Source organism: Hyalella azteca, unplaced genomic scaffold, assembly GCF_000764305.2.
Source record: "Hyalella azteca isolate HAZT.00-mixed unplaced genomic scaffold, Hazt_2.0.2 contig5580, whole genome shotgun sequence".
NCBI classification, from domain to species: Eukaryota; Metazoa; Arthropoda; class Malacostraca; order Amphipoda; family Hyalellidae; genus Hyalella; species Hyalella azteca.
In genome coordinates, this window is record NW_025935765.1 from 894032 (window position 1) to 914135 (window position 20104).

Genomic DNA, 20104 nt, shown 5'->3' on the forward strand with positions numbered 1-20104 from the left:
ATGAATAAAATTAATTAATCATACGAAAAATTCACTATCATGAACGCTGAAGTAGTTACAACTCAACTTCTATTATATAAAATTTTGTGCATCCTCCTAAATGTAATTAACATGTTTATGACTTACAATTCCACAAACCTGCAGACTCAGGAGTGAGGGTTAATGAATTTTTTTTTTGGGGAAAACGTTAACAAAAATTCGGAAAGTTTATTCAAGAGCGTAACATAAAACTTGGCATAATCGAATTTACGAACAACATTAGAACAGAGCTCTGTGCAGATCAAAACAAATGGGAGGTGATGACCGCGCTCGGCGGCGATACAATCGCTTTGTTGAAATGAAAGTTCCAACACTTTTTCTACGGATACATAAACCTACGATGAAACTTAAACTTAAGGCCTGGGGCCATACTTTCAAAAAAAGTTAAGAGATCGTAAGTTCATCTGCCAATCATCGACGGTATTTGAAGCAAAATTCACCAATCATAGACAAGAAATAGAGCGTAAGTACTTACGTTCACTTAGCGAGTTTTGAAAGTATGGCCCCTGATAACGACTGATAATGACAGTAGACGTACGGGTAACCCATGTTCCACGAATGCATCAATCGTCTTCAATGCTATTCATACCTAACGGACTATTACTGATAGTCACCGTTTTACCCTTGGTACACGAATAAATTAATCGGCGTCAATGCTATTCGTACCCAACGGACTGTTAGTGATAGTCACCGTTAATAGACAACAATTTAACCCTTGGTACATGAATAAATTAACTGCCGGCAATGATATTCGTACCTAAAAAGCCTGTCAATACGAGATATCGTCAGCTGGCGAAGGGGTAAAAGGAATTTAAGCCTCGGTCCATGAATAAATTAACCGCCGTCAATGATATTCGTACCTAAAAAGCCTGGCAATACGAGATATCGTCAGCTGGCGAAGGGGTATCAGGAATACGAAGCAAGTATAAAGGCGACTTGCCCGCGACGCTGCGACGCCGGCACTCCTGCGTATACGGGAATAGAACGCAAGCCTCCGACCCTCGCCATGTGCTCGTGAAGAGCATCACTGAAGTGCGTTACTTGCGGTTGCCTTTGGTATGCTTGCGGCATGACTGCAGTGGAGAATGTCTGAAGTGTGATGCGAGCGTCTGCCTTTGGTATGCTTGTGGCATGACTGCAATGAAGAATAGCTGAAGTGTGATGCGTGTGTCTGCCTTTGGTATGCTGCAGCATTACTGTAGTGTGGTATCGCTGAAGTGCGTTACTTGCTGTTGCTTTTGGTATGTTGCAGCATAACTGCAGTGGGGAATGGCTGAAGTGTGATGCGAGCGTCTGCCCTTGGTATGCTTCGGCATGACCGTGGTGCGGCATAAAAGATTTATGCGGTTGTCCACAGTATGTGACTCATGTGGGGAGCTACAGCGTTTACTCTCTCTGGGTGATACACTTAATAAATAAAATTAAGTATATCACCCTTAATAATTAAATATACTTAATTATTACTTATGTATACCGCAGCGTAGCATTTAGGAAGCAGCAGGATGTGTGTTGCTTACACAAACTATATTGATGCTATGATGCATCATCGAAAAATCCTATAGCTCATGTATGGTCTTTGATATGATATATATTGGTTCACAAGTCCATGGACGCTGGCTATTCGAGATAATTTTCTTTCAAATTTTTTTTTCAAATTAAATTAAATGGAAAGGAATTTCATTTTAAGCGCTTTGCAATTCGTTCTCGTTGAATGTCGCAATATAAATAAATTGAACTTACGACGCATATTAACATGCGCTCAATGCAACATAAATTATATCAAAATTTATATAGAAGTTTGAGTGTATATTTTTATACACTTTTACACACTCAATTTACACTCTTTATTTATATATTTATAAATAAATATATAAATATTGATTTACATATAAATTATATTTTAATTTATGGAAGCTTTGTGATTGGAGACGCCGACCGCCTTGGATGTAAACAAAAGCTGCTGTTGAGGCGTACGTACGAGGGTGATTCTATATAAGCAAAGGAAGATTTAATTAAGTAAGTGGGTGAGTGTGGAAAAAACAAAATTACAATGAGGATAATTGAAGATAAATAAGCAAATACAATTGAAGTTATAAGTCAGATAAATGAGTTAGAATTTGTCCAATTAACGATGCACTCAATTCTTGTCATTGTGTTGGTGATCTTGACACATTTTGACAAGAAGCAATGGTGTGTCAGTGCTTTGTCCGCTCTCAGTCGGTGGTGTGGGTAGAAAGCGTGTCACTATTTGAATAATATGACGCATTTATTTTTCTTTTAGGATTGTGTATGCTGATGTTAATGATGTTAAATATGAAAAATAATGACTGATTATATTATAACGTCGTATACCATGATTTTCATGACAATGAAAACAACAAAAAAAAAACAGGCATTAAAACTTCTATCTTTCGTTAGAATTTAGCTCAAGCGTCCTGAACAACTCGTAGAATTACTAATTAATTAGGATTGCTTATTTAATCTTGTTTGTTATCTCCTGGTAGTTGAAAATAATGCGCAGACGAATGCTAACAGAAGAACAATAAATTATGCAAGGTCACAGCTAAAAAGATGTTAATTTCAATAATAATAGATCATCACTTTTATTTTGATTTTTACATATTATTAATATTATTTATTATATAATATTGGTATAATATTATTTATTAATAACAATAATTTTCTCGCGTAATCGCTGTAAACCCATAAAAAGATTGTTTCATATTTATTTTCAGATTAATGTAAATCTTGCGATGTAAATACGAGCCAAAACGCGAAGATAATCCGACGGTATATCAAGCGTTTCATTATAAAGAGACGTATTTCACTTACGCTCCCGTCAAATAGGCGAGAACCGCGTGAGATATTGCATGGATACTTAACATCACAATCTATTATACACCTCGCGTGATCTCTGGGTGGCCGCTCTCTACTTTGAGGAACTCGTTTATGAGTAATATTCTCATTTGTTATGGAGGTAACGCACCTAACGCGTTACCTGGCGTTACTCTACAAGGTGAAAGAAAAAATTGGGAAATAAAATTCTATGTTTAACTTATGAGAAAGTTATTTTTTTTGTATTTTTTCAAGAAAAAGCCCACAAATATATTTCAAAACAATAAGAAATTTTAGATAATGCTCCAAGAAACATGACTGTTAAGGGGACCGGCTACCCTCCGGAAAAACTTCCACAGTTATTATCCGATCATCATGAAACTTCACATGCATACGTAAAATGTAAATAATATGCGTTTAAAAATTAATTTTTAAAGACAACACTTCCAAAGAATCCAGTATCTCCAATCTTACAGATGTACAATGAATTTCTCATCTAATTTTCGAAAATTAAAAAAATTACCTTTTCAATTTTTTAAATATATATAAAATTTTTTTAATATATAAGTACATGGATCGCAGTAGTATCGTTGGAAAGCTCAGAATGTCAGCTTTAAGATGAGACTAAGCATGTAACTGCAGCACAACTCAAGTATAAACTTTATTCAAAGATTTCAGCAGCTAATTAGTTTATATCTAATTACTTAAAGAACTCTCTCACCCGCTTCCCTTTAAAGAGACGTCATGAACGTAAATATTGGCGTACAGCGATGGCAGTGGTACCATTGGAAAGAGCAGAATTCCAGCTTTCAGATGAGCACAAAAACCGAAAAACGCCAAAATTGAAAATTTTAGGGTAGCCGGTCCCCTTAACTGTAATGCGAAAAGTTTCTTCTCGTGGGAGGATTTCAATCTTTTCCTCAGATTGAGGAAAAGATTGAGGATTCAACTTCAAAGAACTCTCATAGTCACTCCGAGGATCGCAAATGCTTTTTAAACAAAGTATATATGGGTTGTAACATTAAATCCCTGAATACTGCACTGCGTCAAAATATCAATGTGAAAAGATCAGTTCATAAGCGACGAATTTCGCTATTCGGGCTCCTTAAGCTGGACCATAAAACATCATGAAGCAGAAAGACCGTTAAACAGCATAGGTTAAGCACGATACGTAAGCAACAGGTTCATCAACAATCGTGACTGTGAGAAGCGAAAGAATTGCAATACATCAGCATGCAAGTGATAGTTTTAGCAGAATGAAATCGTGTAATTAAGCAGCACGAATCATGACGCATTAGCTGAACGAAAGAAATTTGTGATCAGCATTGAACTGGACTTATGAGCAGCATAGAATAGGACATATTAACAATATGAATATAGGAGTATGTTCAGAACAAATAAGGCGACATATGATCGAGCAGTATGAAGAAGGAAATGCGAGCAGCACGAGCAACGACATATGAAAGCCACACGAATAAGGATATTTGAGCAGCACTAATGCAGTTCACTCATCCCCTCAGAATTTCAAGAGGTGGGCTACGGAAATATACGAGAAGCTTGCACACAAGTAATGTGTCCCGCGTCAGCGTCTGGAGGTCTCGATATCTTTCAAAAGTTGCGCTTCATTGTGCATTTAAAATGAGCACCCGGAGCCAATTCCCGGGATCGAAAATATTCCCAGAAGCGAAGATTTGGGAGCCCCGAGATATGAAACAGTCAGAGATGGCGGCAGATCTTTCTTATTATTGAGATAATTCTTGGGTATCGCTTTTCGATAGTTATTCTCCTTATACACATTTTCAAAGCGACTTTCTCATAAGAAAGTTATGGGATATTAATCGAATATAAGATAGTTTTTAGGTAATATAGTTTCGACGATCGCTGGAAAACGAATGCAGGTACATAATCCTTTGAAATTCAGTATTAAATTTCTAGGAATTAATAATAATAGACATTATATATCTTATTGCCACAAATGTTGTCATAAACATCGGTTCAAAATTCAATCTACCCACTTATCCTCTAACCACATATATGGTAAGTATCAACAAACTTTTTTTTAGCCGTTGAAAGTCAAATTTCCCAACTTACAGTTCAGTTGCAATAATCTGATCTCCAAAACTATTTCAAAACAAACGCATCCCTTGGCCTTCTATTTGCTGTGATGTACAGGCCGTTTACACTCAAGTTAAATCTGAATTATGATTCAGATTTACCTACCTATAAGGACTCACGGTTATAACCATGATTCCTTAGGCACGGAAAATTTTCAACGAAGTAACGAAAAAAAAGTGAATTACAGTATTAGTATGCACATCATATTTATCACATATAAACGGTACAATAATAGATATAATCACCGAGAAACATAAACTCCAGTCTCGCTGCTCCGTAAGTTACGATGCCAACGAATCATTATATATAATGCCATCGCTTCAATAATCTCAACGTTTTCTTGCATAAGAAGTGCTGAATTTTCTGGCTGTTTTCCTTGCTATTAAATTCATGATAAACTTGTGATTTAAGCAATCAAGTGATCTTAATTCTTATATAGAATGATCCTTGGATTTGAGGCGTAGAATGCCTGTTCACATTTGAAACTTGCTTAACTCATAAGTATTCACTATATTCACTGTATACAACTCATATGTATTCATTATAGTAATACTTTGGAGCGCGGCCCAAAGCTCACCATAAAACTCCTAATCAGAAAACTTTTATTACATAGTTACAAAATACCTCTGAGTCCGACCAAAGGGAGCAAATTGCGAATGCAAAAAAGCTTATTTAGGCTTATTTAAACGTTATTAATCGAATGAAAACGATATTAAAGTGATTATTTGATTCATTGAGAGTGTGCACGTCGTCCTGCTACTGCGCTGAAGCCGTGCCAAGTTCAGCTCTCATATACAAACCTGTTTATATTGAGTCTGTTGAGAGCCTAACAGGCTCACAGCAACGGTACTTCCTAGCCCTGTTGAATTTTACTGACCATGCGATGCTGTTGGGAATATTGAGTGTTGCTGACCAATAGTGTAAAATCTGTAGACTGTTGCTGGCCAATACTGTAGGATTTGTTGAGTGTTGCTGACCAATACAGTAGGATTTGTTGAGTGTTGCTGACCAATACAGTAGGATACTGTTGGATCTGTTGAGTGTTGCTGACCAATACCGTAGGATCTGTTGAATGTTACTGACCACTGCTGTTGGATCTGTTGAGTGTTGCTGACCAATGCAGTAAATCCTGTTGAGTGTTGCTGACCAATACTGTTGGATCTGTTCAGTGTTGCTGACCAATACTGTCGGATCTGTTCAGTGTTGCTGACCAATACTGTCGGATCTGTTCAGTGTTGCTGACCAATACTGTTGAATCTGTTGAGTGTTGCTGACAATACTGTTGGATCTGTTCAGTGTTGCTGACCAATACTGTTGACGATATTGAGTGTTGCTCAGGTGACAGTCGTATAGACTTGTTTTAATTAGAAATTCTCATTGTACTCCTAGAAAATCCATTTATTCGTAGGTGTTGTTGTGTGCTCTGTGTTGTTATCTGTGTTGTGTGCTCTGTGTTGTTTTCATATGCTCATACAACAATTTTACCCCCACGCACACCGATCGTAACGATCTCCATCAATTTCTGTCCGTGTATCGGTAAAGGTTGGCGCGAAATGTCTATGTCACTATATACGGTCGGTGAAAAGTATTCAGTCTTCTCTGATCTCAAAGATCCCTTTGCTGATCTTAGATGAGGGATTAATAGCAATAATGAATAATGAAAATAAACTTTTTATCCGAAGCAGGCATACGAAAAAACTGTTTTATCCGGTACAGATATACGAAAACAAACTGTTTTATCCGATACAGACATACGAAAACAAACTATTTTACCCGATACTGGCATATGAAAACAAACTGTTTCATCCGGTACAGACAAACGAAAACTGCGATACGGACAACCTAAAACAAACTGTTTTATCCGATGCAGACATACGTAAAAAAATGGTTTATCCAAAACAGACATTCGAAAACAAATTGTTGTATCAGATACAGACATACGAAAACAAATTGTTTTATTCGATACAGACATACGAAAACAAACCATTTTACCATATAAATTTTCGAGCAACTAGTATTTGTAACATGAACTAACATGAACTGTTTTTGACACGTGGCAAGTAAATGAGGCGAGAGAGACCAGCCATTCAGAGTCCCTTGGGGCGGAGGAGGTTAATTTTATTCCATTTTAAGGGAGCGGCGATGTAAATGATTCCGCGTACTGCAAGGAACGCGAAATATTTGGATTTTTCTGCCATTATTGCATTGCTCATTTGAGTACAATTTTTACTGTCATATTTTAACGGCATCTTTGGGGACGCAGGTTCTTATTGTTATTATAACTAAGCGATTAATTAACTAACATTTTAACTGAAATATTTTGGCTGCTTAAATAATGATGTGAATGGAAATGTAAAAGATAGCCTGCTTCACAAACATGGACACTCGATCGACATAGAATTGTTTTCAACAAATCGAAGATTTATTAATTTTATATTTATTTATGTCAAGTCAATTTTTTACATATAATTTGAAAAAGTTGTCATTATTAATGTTCACGTATAACTTAAATTGACAAAGAAATAATCATGCGTTCGCTTATTTTTGTGATTTAAGAGTTTTCTGTAAAACTCACTTTAGCTAGACAAATTTGTCAAGAATTTCCAAGCCAGTTTCGTTCAACGTGAAGACCGAAAAACTTGACAAGTTAAGAAGTAAGATATGAGTTGTGGTTAATTAAGCTTAGGTTTAATGAATCACAAATTTATACATGCAAAAATATATTCTTCTTGCAAGAATATTTTTACAAAGACTAAAGATATAAATGGGAAATTTCTGAAGATGATTAAAACATAGGTGAACGATACGATGGTTCCAGAATTAAGAAAATGGCAGAACTGAACAATTAGATGTTTCAGTATTAAGAACATGACAGAACTCGGCAACTCGATGGTTTACTAATTTCGATCGTCGAGAACTCGGGCAGACAATTAATGGTTTAAGAATTAGGAATTAATGTAGCAGCTAGCACTCAACGGTACAATGGTCAATAATAACGATCGCAGTTACCGTCATAATCGAATTACCTGTACGCAATCGTAGTTGTGGTCATTAACGACCACAACTAACCACAAAGAACGACCACACTAACGACCACAAAGAATTAACGTTTATCGATATATTAACGAAAAAGAAAGATGATTTTAGATTTTTTTTATGAATTGAAAAAGAAGATTGAAGATTATCACGATTTTTATAAAATACGGTTATAATGAAAGATTATAACGATTTTTATAAATAAGGTTATAATGAAAGATTAAAACGATTTTTATATGTACAGGTTGAGGGAACTCGCGGTAGGCGTTGCTGGGGCGATTGCTCATGCTCGCCTCACTCACCCAAGTGCCCTGCATACAAACTTTACTCTAGAAATATAAAATAAATTACGATTTAAAAAATTACCCCAGATTTTCTGTCCGTCTCAATTTTCTGCTTCTGGTATAAGAAGAATAATAATTATTTTTCGAAGATGCTGTCAAAAACGGTGAAAGCTGCGACGGTAAAATTTTCAAAAACTATTCGAAGACTATGGCGGTCAATGACAAGCGAAGGAAGGGAATTTTTGCGATTGTTGAGAGAAAAATATTATACGTACGTGTGCAGATTATTCTTCTCTTAAGATAATTTTTTAGCAAATAGGGTTAGGGTTCATTATTCATTTAATTTATAATTTCAACAAATGCATTAAGTTTGAGCGGAATTTCCTTGAGACACTAACTCTTGACGATCTCATGATTTTGCTTTGAAATTTGATGTAAAAGATTTTGAATTTTTTTATATATTCTGAATCTTTCGATTCATGCCACGCCAGTCATTGCACGGCCTACATAACCATGAGCGAGCATTGTTAATGAAGTTGCCTGCAATTTAAATTTCTAGCCCTTCAAATCAATGTGGAAATTAAACTTTTTAGCCTAAATTGCATTCGTCAATCACCGCGAATAGTTCATATACTCCTCATTTAATGCCTACAGTATAAACAAATATCTTGCTTGTGATCAATGATATCTAAAAATATATGATACTATATCTTTACTTACCATGGTGTGGGAACAATCCATACATACATACGAAAGTATTAATGTATTTGTTATTGAATAAAGATATTAATTATTCATGTAGTTGAACATGCACTCAGATGCATAAACGTAGGTGATGTTTTATCACAGTTTTGTCCAGGTTTAACAGGAGCCCATGGATATATTCATTACTTGTTCCTACACCAATCTTTGTATCCATTCTTTTTCCTAACCAGTCCAGCATTTAAAAAAACCCGGAATGCTGATCAGAGACGAAAAAACCGAGGTCAGCCAGCAGCTTAAAAAACCTCCTCCCGATTTGTTGTGCGCACTTCTAAAAATTAAAATAAAAACGCTAAGAAGCGCAAAAAGTTGCAAAGCAAGTGAAGGATGTATGAACCAAGCCAGACTTGAATCTCTACAAATTTCTGGAAATGTTCAGGAATCAGGCCAAATTTTACAACATGGACTGTTTTTATTTTGAACAAAGGATGAGTCTGGTTCCGTAAATATTAGAGTATCAATATTCTCTAAATAAGGAGGAAGCGTTAATAATTGTTCAATATTCAAGGTGAGCACGCATACATCAAGATTGCTTAAAGTAAACTTTCACTTCATCGGCATTTAGGATGCCCTCTTACATCTTCAACATTTAGGGTGCAAATCACTTTGTCAACATTTACATATGTCACCTTCTCAGTCTGTCAACATTTATGGACGTTTACCCTATGTCAACAATTAACGTGCATTCTTTTCTCGTCAACAATCAGTATGCTTTCTTACTTAGTCAAAATTTAGCATACGTTCTCACTGTAGCGCTTTTTAAAAGATTGCAAAGTCAATATCAGCGTTCGAGGATTATTATAGTTACCTAGATACGTAAAAATTTTTTCGTGAGTCAGTTAATCTGAAACGTCAATTGGTCGAATTGCTAGTTAGTTTAATACTTTATTGAGCATTTTCAAATCATGATAAGAAGGAATTATTAAGGATGTAAACGCATCATTATTTTGATGCGTCTATTTTCTTCAACTTTACTTGCTCGGTCAATGCAATGCAAATTGTGGCTTCAATACTCTACTCTAGCTTCATTGTTCGAAATCTTTTCATTGTATATTGGATTTCTTGAAAATTCGTTATGATTATTTAAAGTCAGTGAGGATTATCTCATTAATTATGATTGTCTTAATAAATAACATAAAATTTGATCATTTAAAAAAAGTATTTCAATTATTTAAATACAAATAAAAAATTAGTAGATAAGTTTGCAATTAAAACAAATTTATAAAGATAATTTGAAAAAAATAGATTGAGTACCTGGAGGCTCAGATTGAGTACCATACGGTTTAGATTGAGAACCCGAATCGATTGATTTTCGAAGGCTCATCGAATCGCCACGACTGTCGTTCTCTCGTGATCTGCAGCCATTTGCTCACGTACGCAGTTTTTTCGCAAGAGGAAAAAATTATGAGCACAATTATTACGTAGAATATAATAAGTATGAGTTTAATTTGAAGGTGAGCTGCTATCTCGAACGATGTGAGTTTATGATATTTATCTCTTGTGGATATTAAATACATTGTTATCAGGGCCCTCGAATGGCGGTGCCAGATAAGGGGCTTTTTTATTATTTTTTAAAGAACTGAAAATTTGTTTTATCACTGAAGGCTGCAAGTCATATATGAATAAATGAAATATTTCTCATAGTTATTATGAGTAAAATTATCTATAATATTATTGCTTGTGATACAATGCGGTGCATTAATCACCGCCTGTGCTAAAATGCCTTGAATTTTTTTCCGCCAGTGCTTTCAGCCACAAGGTGCAGCCTCAATCTATGAGTGGACTGATTAATAACGTAAATATTAAGTTCCTGAACCTGCGGCGATTTAGCGAAATTGATTTAACTATTAATTTAATAAAGCCAGCTAAGTACAAGAAAATAATCGGAAGTTCATTCCCAAGTTACTTTAGAAATACGTAGAGCATAAAGTATTTCCATTGATCCTCGGTACTGATTGGCGCGGGAAGATAAGAATTTCAAGATGATTGGGAATTTTCCTTTCATTTCACTCAATTTATGAGTTCATGGTCATCTACTGGAATTTGATATGGAGTAGGGCATGCAGCTTCTCCTATGAGTTGTTCTAAAAAACTGACTTCCTGTTCAGCATCTTAGGCACCGGCCAACGACCAGTCTCGGGTCAACGAACTACGTTTACAGTATACTCAGTTATCGTTCATTTATTAATTCAGTAAATTAAAGTGAAATGATGCAAAGTCAGATAATAAAATATACAAATTTAAATAAATAATTAAAAAATTCATAGTAAAAGTAGACTTACTCAATGAATATTTACCCACAAATTTAACTATCGTCTGGACAAGCACTGCCCCAGTTGAGGGAGACGGATTTCGTTATAAAGAAAATCGAGTCCAAGGCGACTAAGAAGGATGCTAATGTTCCGCAAAACTAACACATAATGTTTTACTCTTCTGAAAGCAGATGGAGACAAAACGACTTTTTTACACAAAGAGAAATGAGAATTTTGAGCCCATGGTCAAGTTACATTATGAGGTCAAGCTCTACCGCACTAGTGAGAAGAATTTATTATTCAACAATGAATTTTCGAGGCACAATTTTATGTAAATCTGCTACTGACTCTTTCCAACAATATTGTGTCATTTAAATGTTTATTTTTGAGTAATTCCAACAATATTGTGTAATTTAAATTTTTATTCTCGCATTTGTGACAGCGGTTGATACGTTTAATTTCGAATCTACTTTTAGGACTTTCATAGATTGTCGAAATCGTACACAGCAACAAATGTAATTTCTTCATTTAATTCAGTTTTTACATAAGGTCTTGGCTATGCAATTTATATTCCCACCATTTGCCGTGATCGACAAAAATTTCATTTTATTTTCAGTGCTGATCAATCTACTCTTTTTGGCAAATAGTCATAAGAATGAGCTCGCTAATACAATCCATATACTGACCAAATTCCCGTATGTTTATTTTAAGCGAAATTCCTCGAACTTTTTGCATTTGTATTTCTCTCTACTTTACTTCAAAGAGGAATTCAAATATAATAATTTTTTCGGGTACCAAATAATAATCTTTATAAAGTAGAATCACCTAATCGCAAATGAACACTGAACTAGCTTTCCTTGGTATGAAATATTCCAACTATGTAAAAGCAATGCTAAAGCACCTCAGAAATACGGTCCACAAGCGCAGATGCTGGAAAATAGATAAATTTTTCTATAGAAAATCATTTCAATACATCAATAGATTGGAATGCATTATTGATCATTCAAATAGCTAAACATATCAATTCATTTGATGAATTCATCACTTATTTATTTCCGATGAAGCTTACTTAGTTCCGTCATTATAGTTGCGTGTTTTCTCACAAATTTCAGCGGTTCGAGCTACTCTCCAAAATTCAGCGGTTCGATAATTTCTGCGGTTAGAGCACAAATTTCAGCGGTTCGAGCTACTCTCCAAAATTCAGCGGTTCGATAATTTCTGCGGTTAGAGTACAAATTTCAGCGGTTCGAACTGCTCTGTAAATAATTTTCATCCGCTTCTAAATTAGTTACTTTCTGTCGAGACTCTTGAGCGAACGGCATATCAGGTAAACATTTTTTAACGTAAATGGGGCTTCTAATTGAGAATACTTTGAACTCATTAATGATCATCTATAAGGGAATAAAAATTACCTGCTTGTAATAGGATCTTATGAGGTAGAGTTAAATCTAATTAAGTCAGCGAGTGCTAATTATGGACTGGTTGAAGTATCACTCCTTATTTCAAAAATTTTCCGACTGAAAATTGGACAACGATTCAAGCAGTTAAATTTTTGTAATAAATTAACAATTGCACTTATCCACCTGATGATTCGAGAACTAATTCAAGTTTCTATTGCTAATCAAATCAAATATTTATTTTAAGATGCAATTCATGACAAAACCTACATGTTTTACTGTATGATCACAACTCTCATCCGAACCTTACCGTACCTACGGAAACCAATGTACCGGTCTTGATGATAGCAAGACGTCGCGCCTGTATCTTTTTTATCACCATATCAGACTTAGTCCTCTAAACCTCTCTATGTTGTCAGTATACGCGCCATGTTACAGTTATGTAACACTACCGTCGGCTCACATGTACAGTCTATGATGAACTTGCGTTTTCTTGTGTTGCAATCACTTTTCCGGATCATTTTCCTGAAGCGTAAATTTTAATTGCCCCATAGGATATTAATTCTACTACGATAATTTTCTTGGTAATTTTTAAGAATAATTCTAATTTATTATAGTATGGTTACAGCGCTTTATTTTTTAAATTCAAGGCATTTTTATACAATATGTTTTTCATGCGGAGAATTATAACAAAACTCCACGAATAGGTTTTCAGGCAGCTCATGATGTTAGGTAAAACAAGGGGTTTTAATATCATGAAAAACTAGTTTATTCACTACTTTCCAAATTCCTGACATTTTGAAAAAAATCTGGACTCTTCTAGTTGGTAGTTTTTAAAGTCGCCACGAAACAATGAAAAACTTCCGTGTTCGCTGCGCCGGTGAAAGTCTAACTAGACATGAACCTAGAATTTCGTCTCATGAGTAACTAGACATGAACCTAGAATTTCATCTCATGAGTAACTAGACACGAACCTAGAATTTCATCTCATGAGTAACTAGACACGAACCTAGAATTTCATCTCATGAGTAACTAGACACTAACCTAGAAAGTGTTCTCATTTTGCCGCAGCACTAGATATGCTATCTTCGCAAAGTAAGCAACAATGGATGAATGGCATCGCTAAAAAATGATGAAATATTCAATTATAGTTGGTAATTCCGGCTTCCGGTATAAATATACACTAATAAATTCAGCATTTTAAATTCCAGAATAGACTGACAAAAATTTTTGTTGATAAATGATTGAAAATGCTAATTATTTTTCAAGTTTAATAAGCCATCGACCATATCTTATACAGCCACAGCCGTTTAATGCTTGCTTTACAAGAAGACTTGCGCGACATTGTAAGATTTACATTGTTGATTCAGCTACGAAGCAAGGTTTACACGGTTGTCTTCAACAACGGTACCAGGTTTACACGGTTAATTCAGTAACGATGTCAGGTTTGCACGGGGGATTCAACAGCGATGCAAGGTTTACACGGTTGTCATCAACAACGATGCCAGGTTTACACGGTTGTTTTCAACAACGGTGCCAGGTTTACACGGTTAAACAAGTGAATATGCAAGGTTTACACGGTTGTCTTCAGCAATGGTGCCCTGTTTACACGGTCGAAATAAACGATGCTCTAAGGTTTAAATGGTTGAACTAAGCAACGATGTCAGGTTTACACGGCTGACTTGAGCGCTGCTACAAAGTTTACACGGCTTTTAAAGTAATGCTACAAGATTTACACGGTTGACTTAGGCGGCACCGTGTTACATATCACAGCCTGACAAGGCAGCCTGAAATATTATCCATTACTTGGCTTATTGTGTGGAGGGTCTAACTCTTTATTTTTTGTTCTAACCTAGCCTCTGTGTCGGCAAGTCTCAGAAATGAAAGTTCATTCAAACGTGCGGAGTCACTGCAGTTAATAAAACCAATAAACAAAGCTGAGGTTGCCATGGAGTGAGCAATTTGTTCGAAGATACCGCGAAACTGCAGTTGACCATAAATTTCAAATCAAAATAATAACAAAGGTTGCATTTTATATACTCTTACGATGCTCGACCATTGTTAGACTCATATTGGAGATCAAAATACCGTACTAAACTGCAGCAATTACCACATGCATGCAGCAATAAATTGTTAAAGTTTGCGTTAAGCTATGAGAGAAGGAAAACTTAGCAAATATAAGATTTCCATTAAATTTTAGAAACAATATAAGACAAATTTGTCAAGAAAAAGTCGGAGATTAATGGTAGCATTGTGTCAACCGTTCACGGAGTAGCGATGCCAGTTTGTGTGGTCAGGCGAGAGTAACGAATTTCATGGAGAAAATTCTAACCATGAAAGAATTGAATGAATGAGCAAATTCACATGGTTAAGATGCTATACATATAGGGCTGAAACGGCAGCAAGAATTAGGCTGTAATTTTTATATACCTCCAAATAATGACTCGGCTAATTGCTTTTTGCTCCCCCAAAGTTATTGTTAGCATATATTTCTTTATCTCTTCACTTACCTGAGGTGTGACCACACATATAAAGTAAATAAAAAATATTTTCGCTTTGCATTACAAATATTTTTAGAAATAATAGACAGAATCAGATTCAAAGTAGCTAAGATATAAATACTAAAATGTGCTTAAATGTATTTAAATTATTATGCTGATAAACCTTAAAACCATCACGAGTTTTCACTCAGTTTTCCTCCAAAAATTGCCTAGAAGACTTGACGAATTTCATTGATCGGACGATTGTTGGTACAAAACCTCATTAGAACGAATGACAAATATAAAATAAGCAAAATAATTAAATAATTATATAACATAAGCAAATTAAAAATAAGCAAAACACTGACGAAATGATGCATATATGTGTTGTGATCATGGTTCACAAGATCATAGTTCACTCACCAGAAGACGGTACGTATATGTTGAGGAAAAGACAATCTTCGCTCTGATTTCTCAGCATGGGGATAAGACGCTGCAGATAGTTATACCTTCCCTCGGGCATCTTCTTGAGGGCTTCTCTCCGATTACTAACATCTGGTAGTTTCTGGGGACATACCGGCGGCATGGTTTCAGCCCTCCGCACGTTTGACCAGGGGAATGGAGGAGTAGGAGGCATGAACCTGAGTTGTCCTACAGGCGGAGCCGCGTATGGGACCCCTAAGAAAACCTCCACGTTGCCCAGGCCGTGATGGTTTGGCTTCACTATAAAACCTTGCAAGTCACCATACTTGAGGTTCACCACGCGGTCTGATCTAAAGATAACGCAATGCATTGGCACGAATATGATGAGAAGTATTGAAGTTATCAATGATAATTTTAATGCATAGGATTTCATTTTCAATTGAAATTAAGGATCACCAATAAAAAATTTCAAATGGATTTGAAAGTGAGATTTTTGTTATAGTAAAAAGTACGAAAACTTTAATATCACCAATAACATCAGGAAAAAAATCTTATTGACACATGGAACACAAATTTAGCTGATGAAGCACAATGTATACATAAAAACTCCTTGAGAGTTTTATTAAACGGCAGAACTACTGATGTAAATAATTTTTCAACAGTGCCCAAGGAAACAAAAGACACGCAATTTTTCTACTCAAGTTAATTGGCTTAGCCGGTTTTTTATTGATTGAATTTTCAAAGTTATAAACTCAAATTGTATACACAAGAGTTCGTGAAGTGGCCAAACTTCTCACTCCGCAATTTCAACACATCTTCTTCTCATTGCAAATTACACCGAAATACGAATTTACTGAAGATGAATCTAAACAGAATACAAATTGCATCACTAAATTCGCTTTAATTTTCTGCTGTAATCACAGAAATCATCATGATTCATCACAAAAAATTTCACCCAATCTGTAAATAAAAAGCAATTAGAACTTATTCTTATCTATCAATGTAGCTGACCAAGAAACTAATTTCTAACACATAAAGTTTGCAACAGTTCTGTATGCTTCTTGATCATAATTTTCCGTTTAATATGAAAGAAGCAAAATACGGTACAAGCATCAAATAATGTGTCTACATTCCTAAAAAACGTAATTTTTGCAACACATTTTTTGTGACGAGAGCTCAATAATTTTACGGCTAGAATATTTTCATGGAACGCATTTTCGGCATTAAATCCACTCGCCCGAGAAATCAAAGAATTCAAACCGGAATGTCGACCATTTTGAGACAGCGCTCTGCCGCTATGTTAGTTGAAACTTATATCCGCCGAAATTATATGAATTTGCATACTTTATTAGCATTGGTTTCAGGAAAATTTACAATTATATAAACAATAAATAAATTTACGGATAATATTGTTGACAATTGATGCCATAGGCTGATTCCTTTTCCTTACTGTGTTTTCCAATGTGAATCCAAATTATTGCGTATTTAAGTGCTTAGCTTTGCAGAGTTTGATCAATATAATCATTACACACTGGTTTAAGATACGTTATCATGTCTAAATTATTCATTGAGCCTCACAATAAAGTAAGTTAAATAAATGGATAAAATTGTATTGGGAAGATGCTTGCTCGATCAAACCCATAACGCCTTTTTACGACCAATAACGCATTTTGCAACAAGTTGAACGGCATCTGGAAAGGAGACTCTGAATTCCACCAACGACAACGCTTTGTGAGCAGAAAATCCCTTCAATAAATAAAATATGTCTACATTCAAACCCAGGCATTGTGCTAAAGTATTCAAGCCGTCAAACGGAGCGTGTATTGTTGAGGAACTTATAATTTATTTTGAAATATTGTCATCAACTGTAAAGCTATCAGAAATGTAATGTAAAGTTTAATTTTTATGGCTAAGAAAATGAATGCAATCGAAAAGCTGAAGTAATGTAGTCATCAAATTAGATTTATTTGTTAGGATTCCCTCGTCATTGACGTGCGAAAATGTTTCGATGCGAATTATTGCATCGATTAATATTTAATTTCACGTGTTATTGAAAACTTAATAACTTTTGGAGAATATTTTACAATGCTCACTGGCCGATGCCTACATGATGTATGTATCAGTATGGCTCATTCATCAGTTGAGTAAGTAGGTATATTATAGATTAATTAGTACCTAAATTTATATCATATTGCTGGCGCTCATCCAACTGTTGAGTTAGGTTGCTTCAGTGTAGTAAATGCGGCAGGATAAATCATCGATTGTCTTCAGGATAAATCATCGTGTGTCTTCAAGATAAATCATCGATTGTCTTCAAGATAAATCATCGTTTGTCTTCAAGATAAATCATCGATTGTCTTCAAGATAAATCATCGGTTGTCTTCAAGATAAATCATCGGTTGTTTTCAAGATAAATCATTGATCGTCTTCAGGATAAATCACCGATCCTCTTCAGGATAAATCATCGATTGCATTCAGGATAAATCATCGCTTGTCTTCAGGATAAATCATCGATTGCCTTCAGGATAAATCATCGCTTGTCTTCAGGATAAATCATCGATTGTCTTCAAGATAAATCATCGATTGTCTTCAAGATAAATCATCGGTTGTCTGCAGGATAAATCATCGATTGTCTTCAAGATAAATCATCGAGTGTCTTCAAGATAAATCATCGGTTGTCTTCAAGATAAATCATCGATCATCGATTGTCTTCAAGATAAATCATCGATTGTCTTCAGGAAAAATCATCGATTGTCTTCAAAATAAATCATCGATTGTCTTCAAGATATATCATCGATTATCTTCAGGATAAATCATAGATTGTCTTCAGGATAAATCATCGATTGTCTTCAAGATATATCATCAATTGTCTTCAGGATAAATCATCGGTTGTCTTCAAGATAAAACATCGATTGTCGTCACATAAATCATCGATTGTCTTCAGGAGAAATCATCGATTGACTGCAGACATCTCCTGGTCTGAGTTGAAGTTGAAACAAGTAAGAACAATATTGTCTAATATAAAGCAAAGACCGGTAGTTGAGAACTGAAGAAGAGATGTACATATCTGCAGAGGGTCACGCTCAGTTTGGTCTTCGGTTGGCTGCCAAGTTTATGTTTTGCTTGTTTCTTGCTACGTTGATTCGCTTACACTGATTTAATACACTAATATCTATTTAATATATAATAAATTCAGGATGCATGGATGGAAGTTTAATATATTATATGCTTCTGTGAGGAACTAATAGTGACGGTAAATATTGCATAAAATTTTCAATGAATCCGTGTACTTAACAAATATATTTTTGTGTGTTGTATGAACATATTATCAAAATTCACTGAGATAATTCCGAAAATTTAAAATAAACTTGAAAAATGTGTTCAGCAGAATTCGAGCCTATTCATTATTCGAGCCTATTCAGTGAAAATTTTCGACAACCTTCCCTATATTTTCTCATCTTTAAATTTTTTTCGTACACTTTCGCACCCCGTTCATACATTTCAAATCTATTTCCATTCATGTTATATATTCATTTATTGCATTCTCAAAAGCTTCCATTAAGTTCATCTGCTTGCTAAAAATTAACTAAGGCTTTATCAGAGTCGAGTAAGAATTATTAGGAAAAATGGAACCGATCTTGCTGATTAGTTCATGACGTCATAATTCAAACTGCATAAAATTTTTCTTTTTATTCTACAATTAACCGACAACATTTTCATATATATGCGCTTTCCAATGCAGCAACATTACCGTTCAAAAGAACCTTTCGGAAGTTGAATTTACTTGAATTCACTTTTCGGAAGTGAATTTAGGTACCTCAGTGAGAAAGAAGTTAGAATCGACGGCCGACCATTTGGCCACCGGTAGAAACCCTAATATGTTTTATGAAGTGACAAGACCATCTCATCCACCAGCAACGACGCAAGCTTTACTAGTAGAGCAAAGGAAAAGAATCATTAATGGCCTTTGGAGAGCAGCCAAATCATCGAGTCTCCTACCGCTAAATAATGGAGTCCCGGCTAGTCTGTTCACAGAGAATGAAGTTCTTTTTGCACAGGCAAACCCTCTTGTGTAGATTACGGCCATGTCACATTTGGCCAGAAGTCGGCCATCTATGAAATGCCTAAGTTTTAAATGAGAAATGCCTAACAACGCATGTTAAAATCAGACACTAACCATCGGTGGTGAGGCTTCGGCCGTTCTTTTGCCGCGACGATTCACAATTGCATCGTCGTCGAATAACTGCACAATTGCAGTTATTCTTATGCTTGACATGATTTGCAGAAAAAATATACCATCGTGTTCATGAATATATATAGTGGATAGGTAATCGAATTTTAAGGTAAGATAGGCGACACATTTGTGTCCTTGTTTAGGCAAATTATATCCATTCGACAGGGCGAAAAAATATTAGCGTTGAAAAATTCGAAGTACCATTGAACCAAGAGGACTGGCTGCAATAAACTGTTGATTCATGGCA

The 20104-nt window shown here is 35.3% G+C and overlaps 1 protein-coding gene across 1 annotated transcript in view; it reads right to left on the reverse strand.

The window, feature by feature from the left end:
* Window positions 1–16066, reverse strand: part of LOC108665696 (neuroligin-4, X-linked-like) — an 81800-nt gene extending 65734 nt beyond the window's left edge. The window contains exon 1 of the mRNA XM_018152480.2: window positions 15624–16066. Within this exon, the coding sequence (XP_018007969.2) occupies window positions 15624–16056 (433 nt within the window). The 5' untranslated portion in view covers window positions 16057–16066. The remainder of the gene's footprint in view (window positions 1–15623) is intronic.
* Window positions 16067–20104: the final 4038 nt, after the last annotated feature.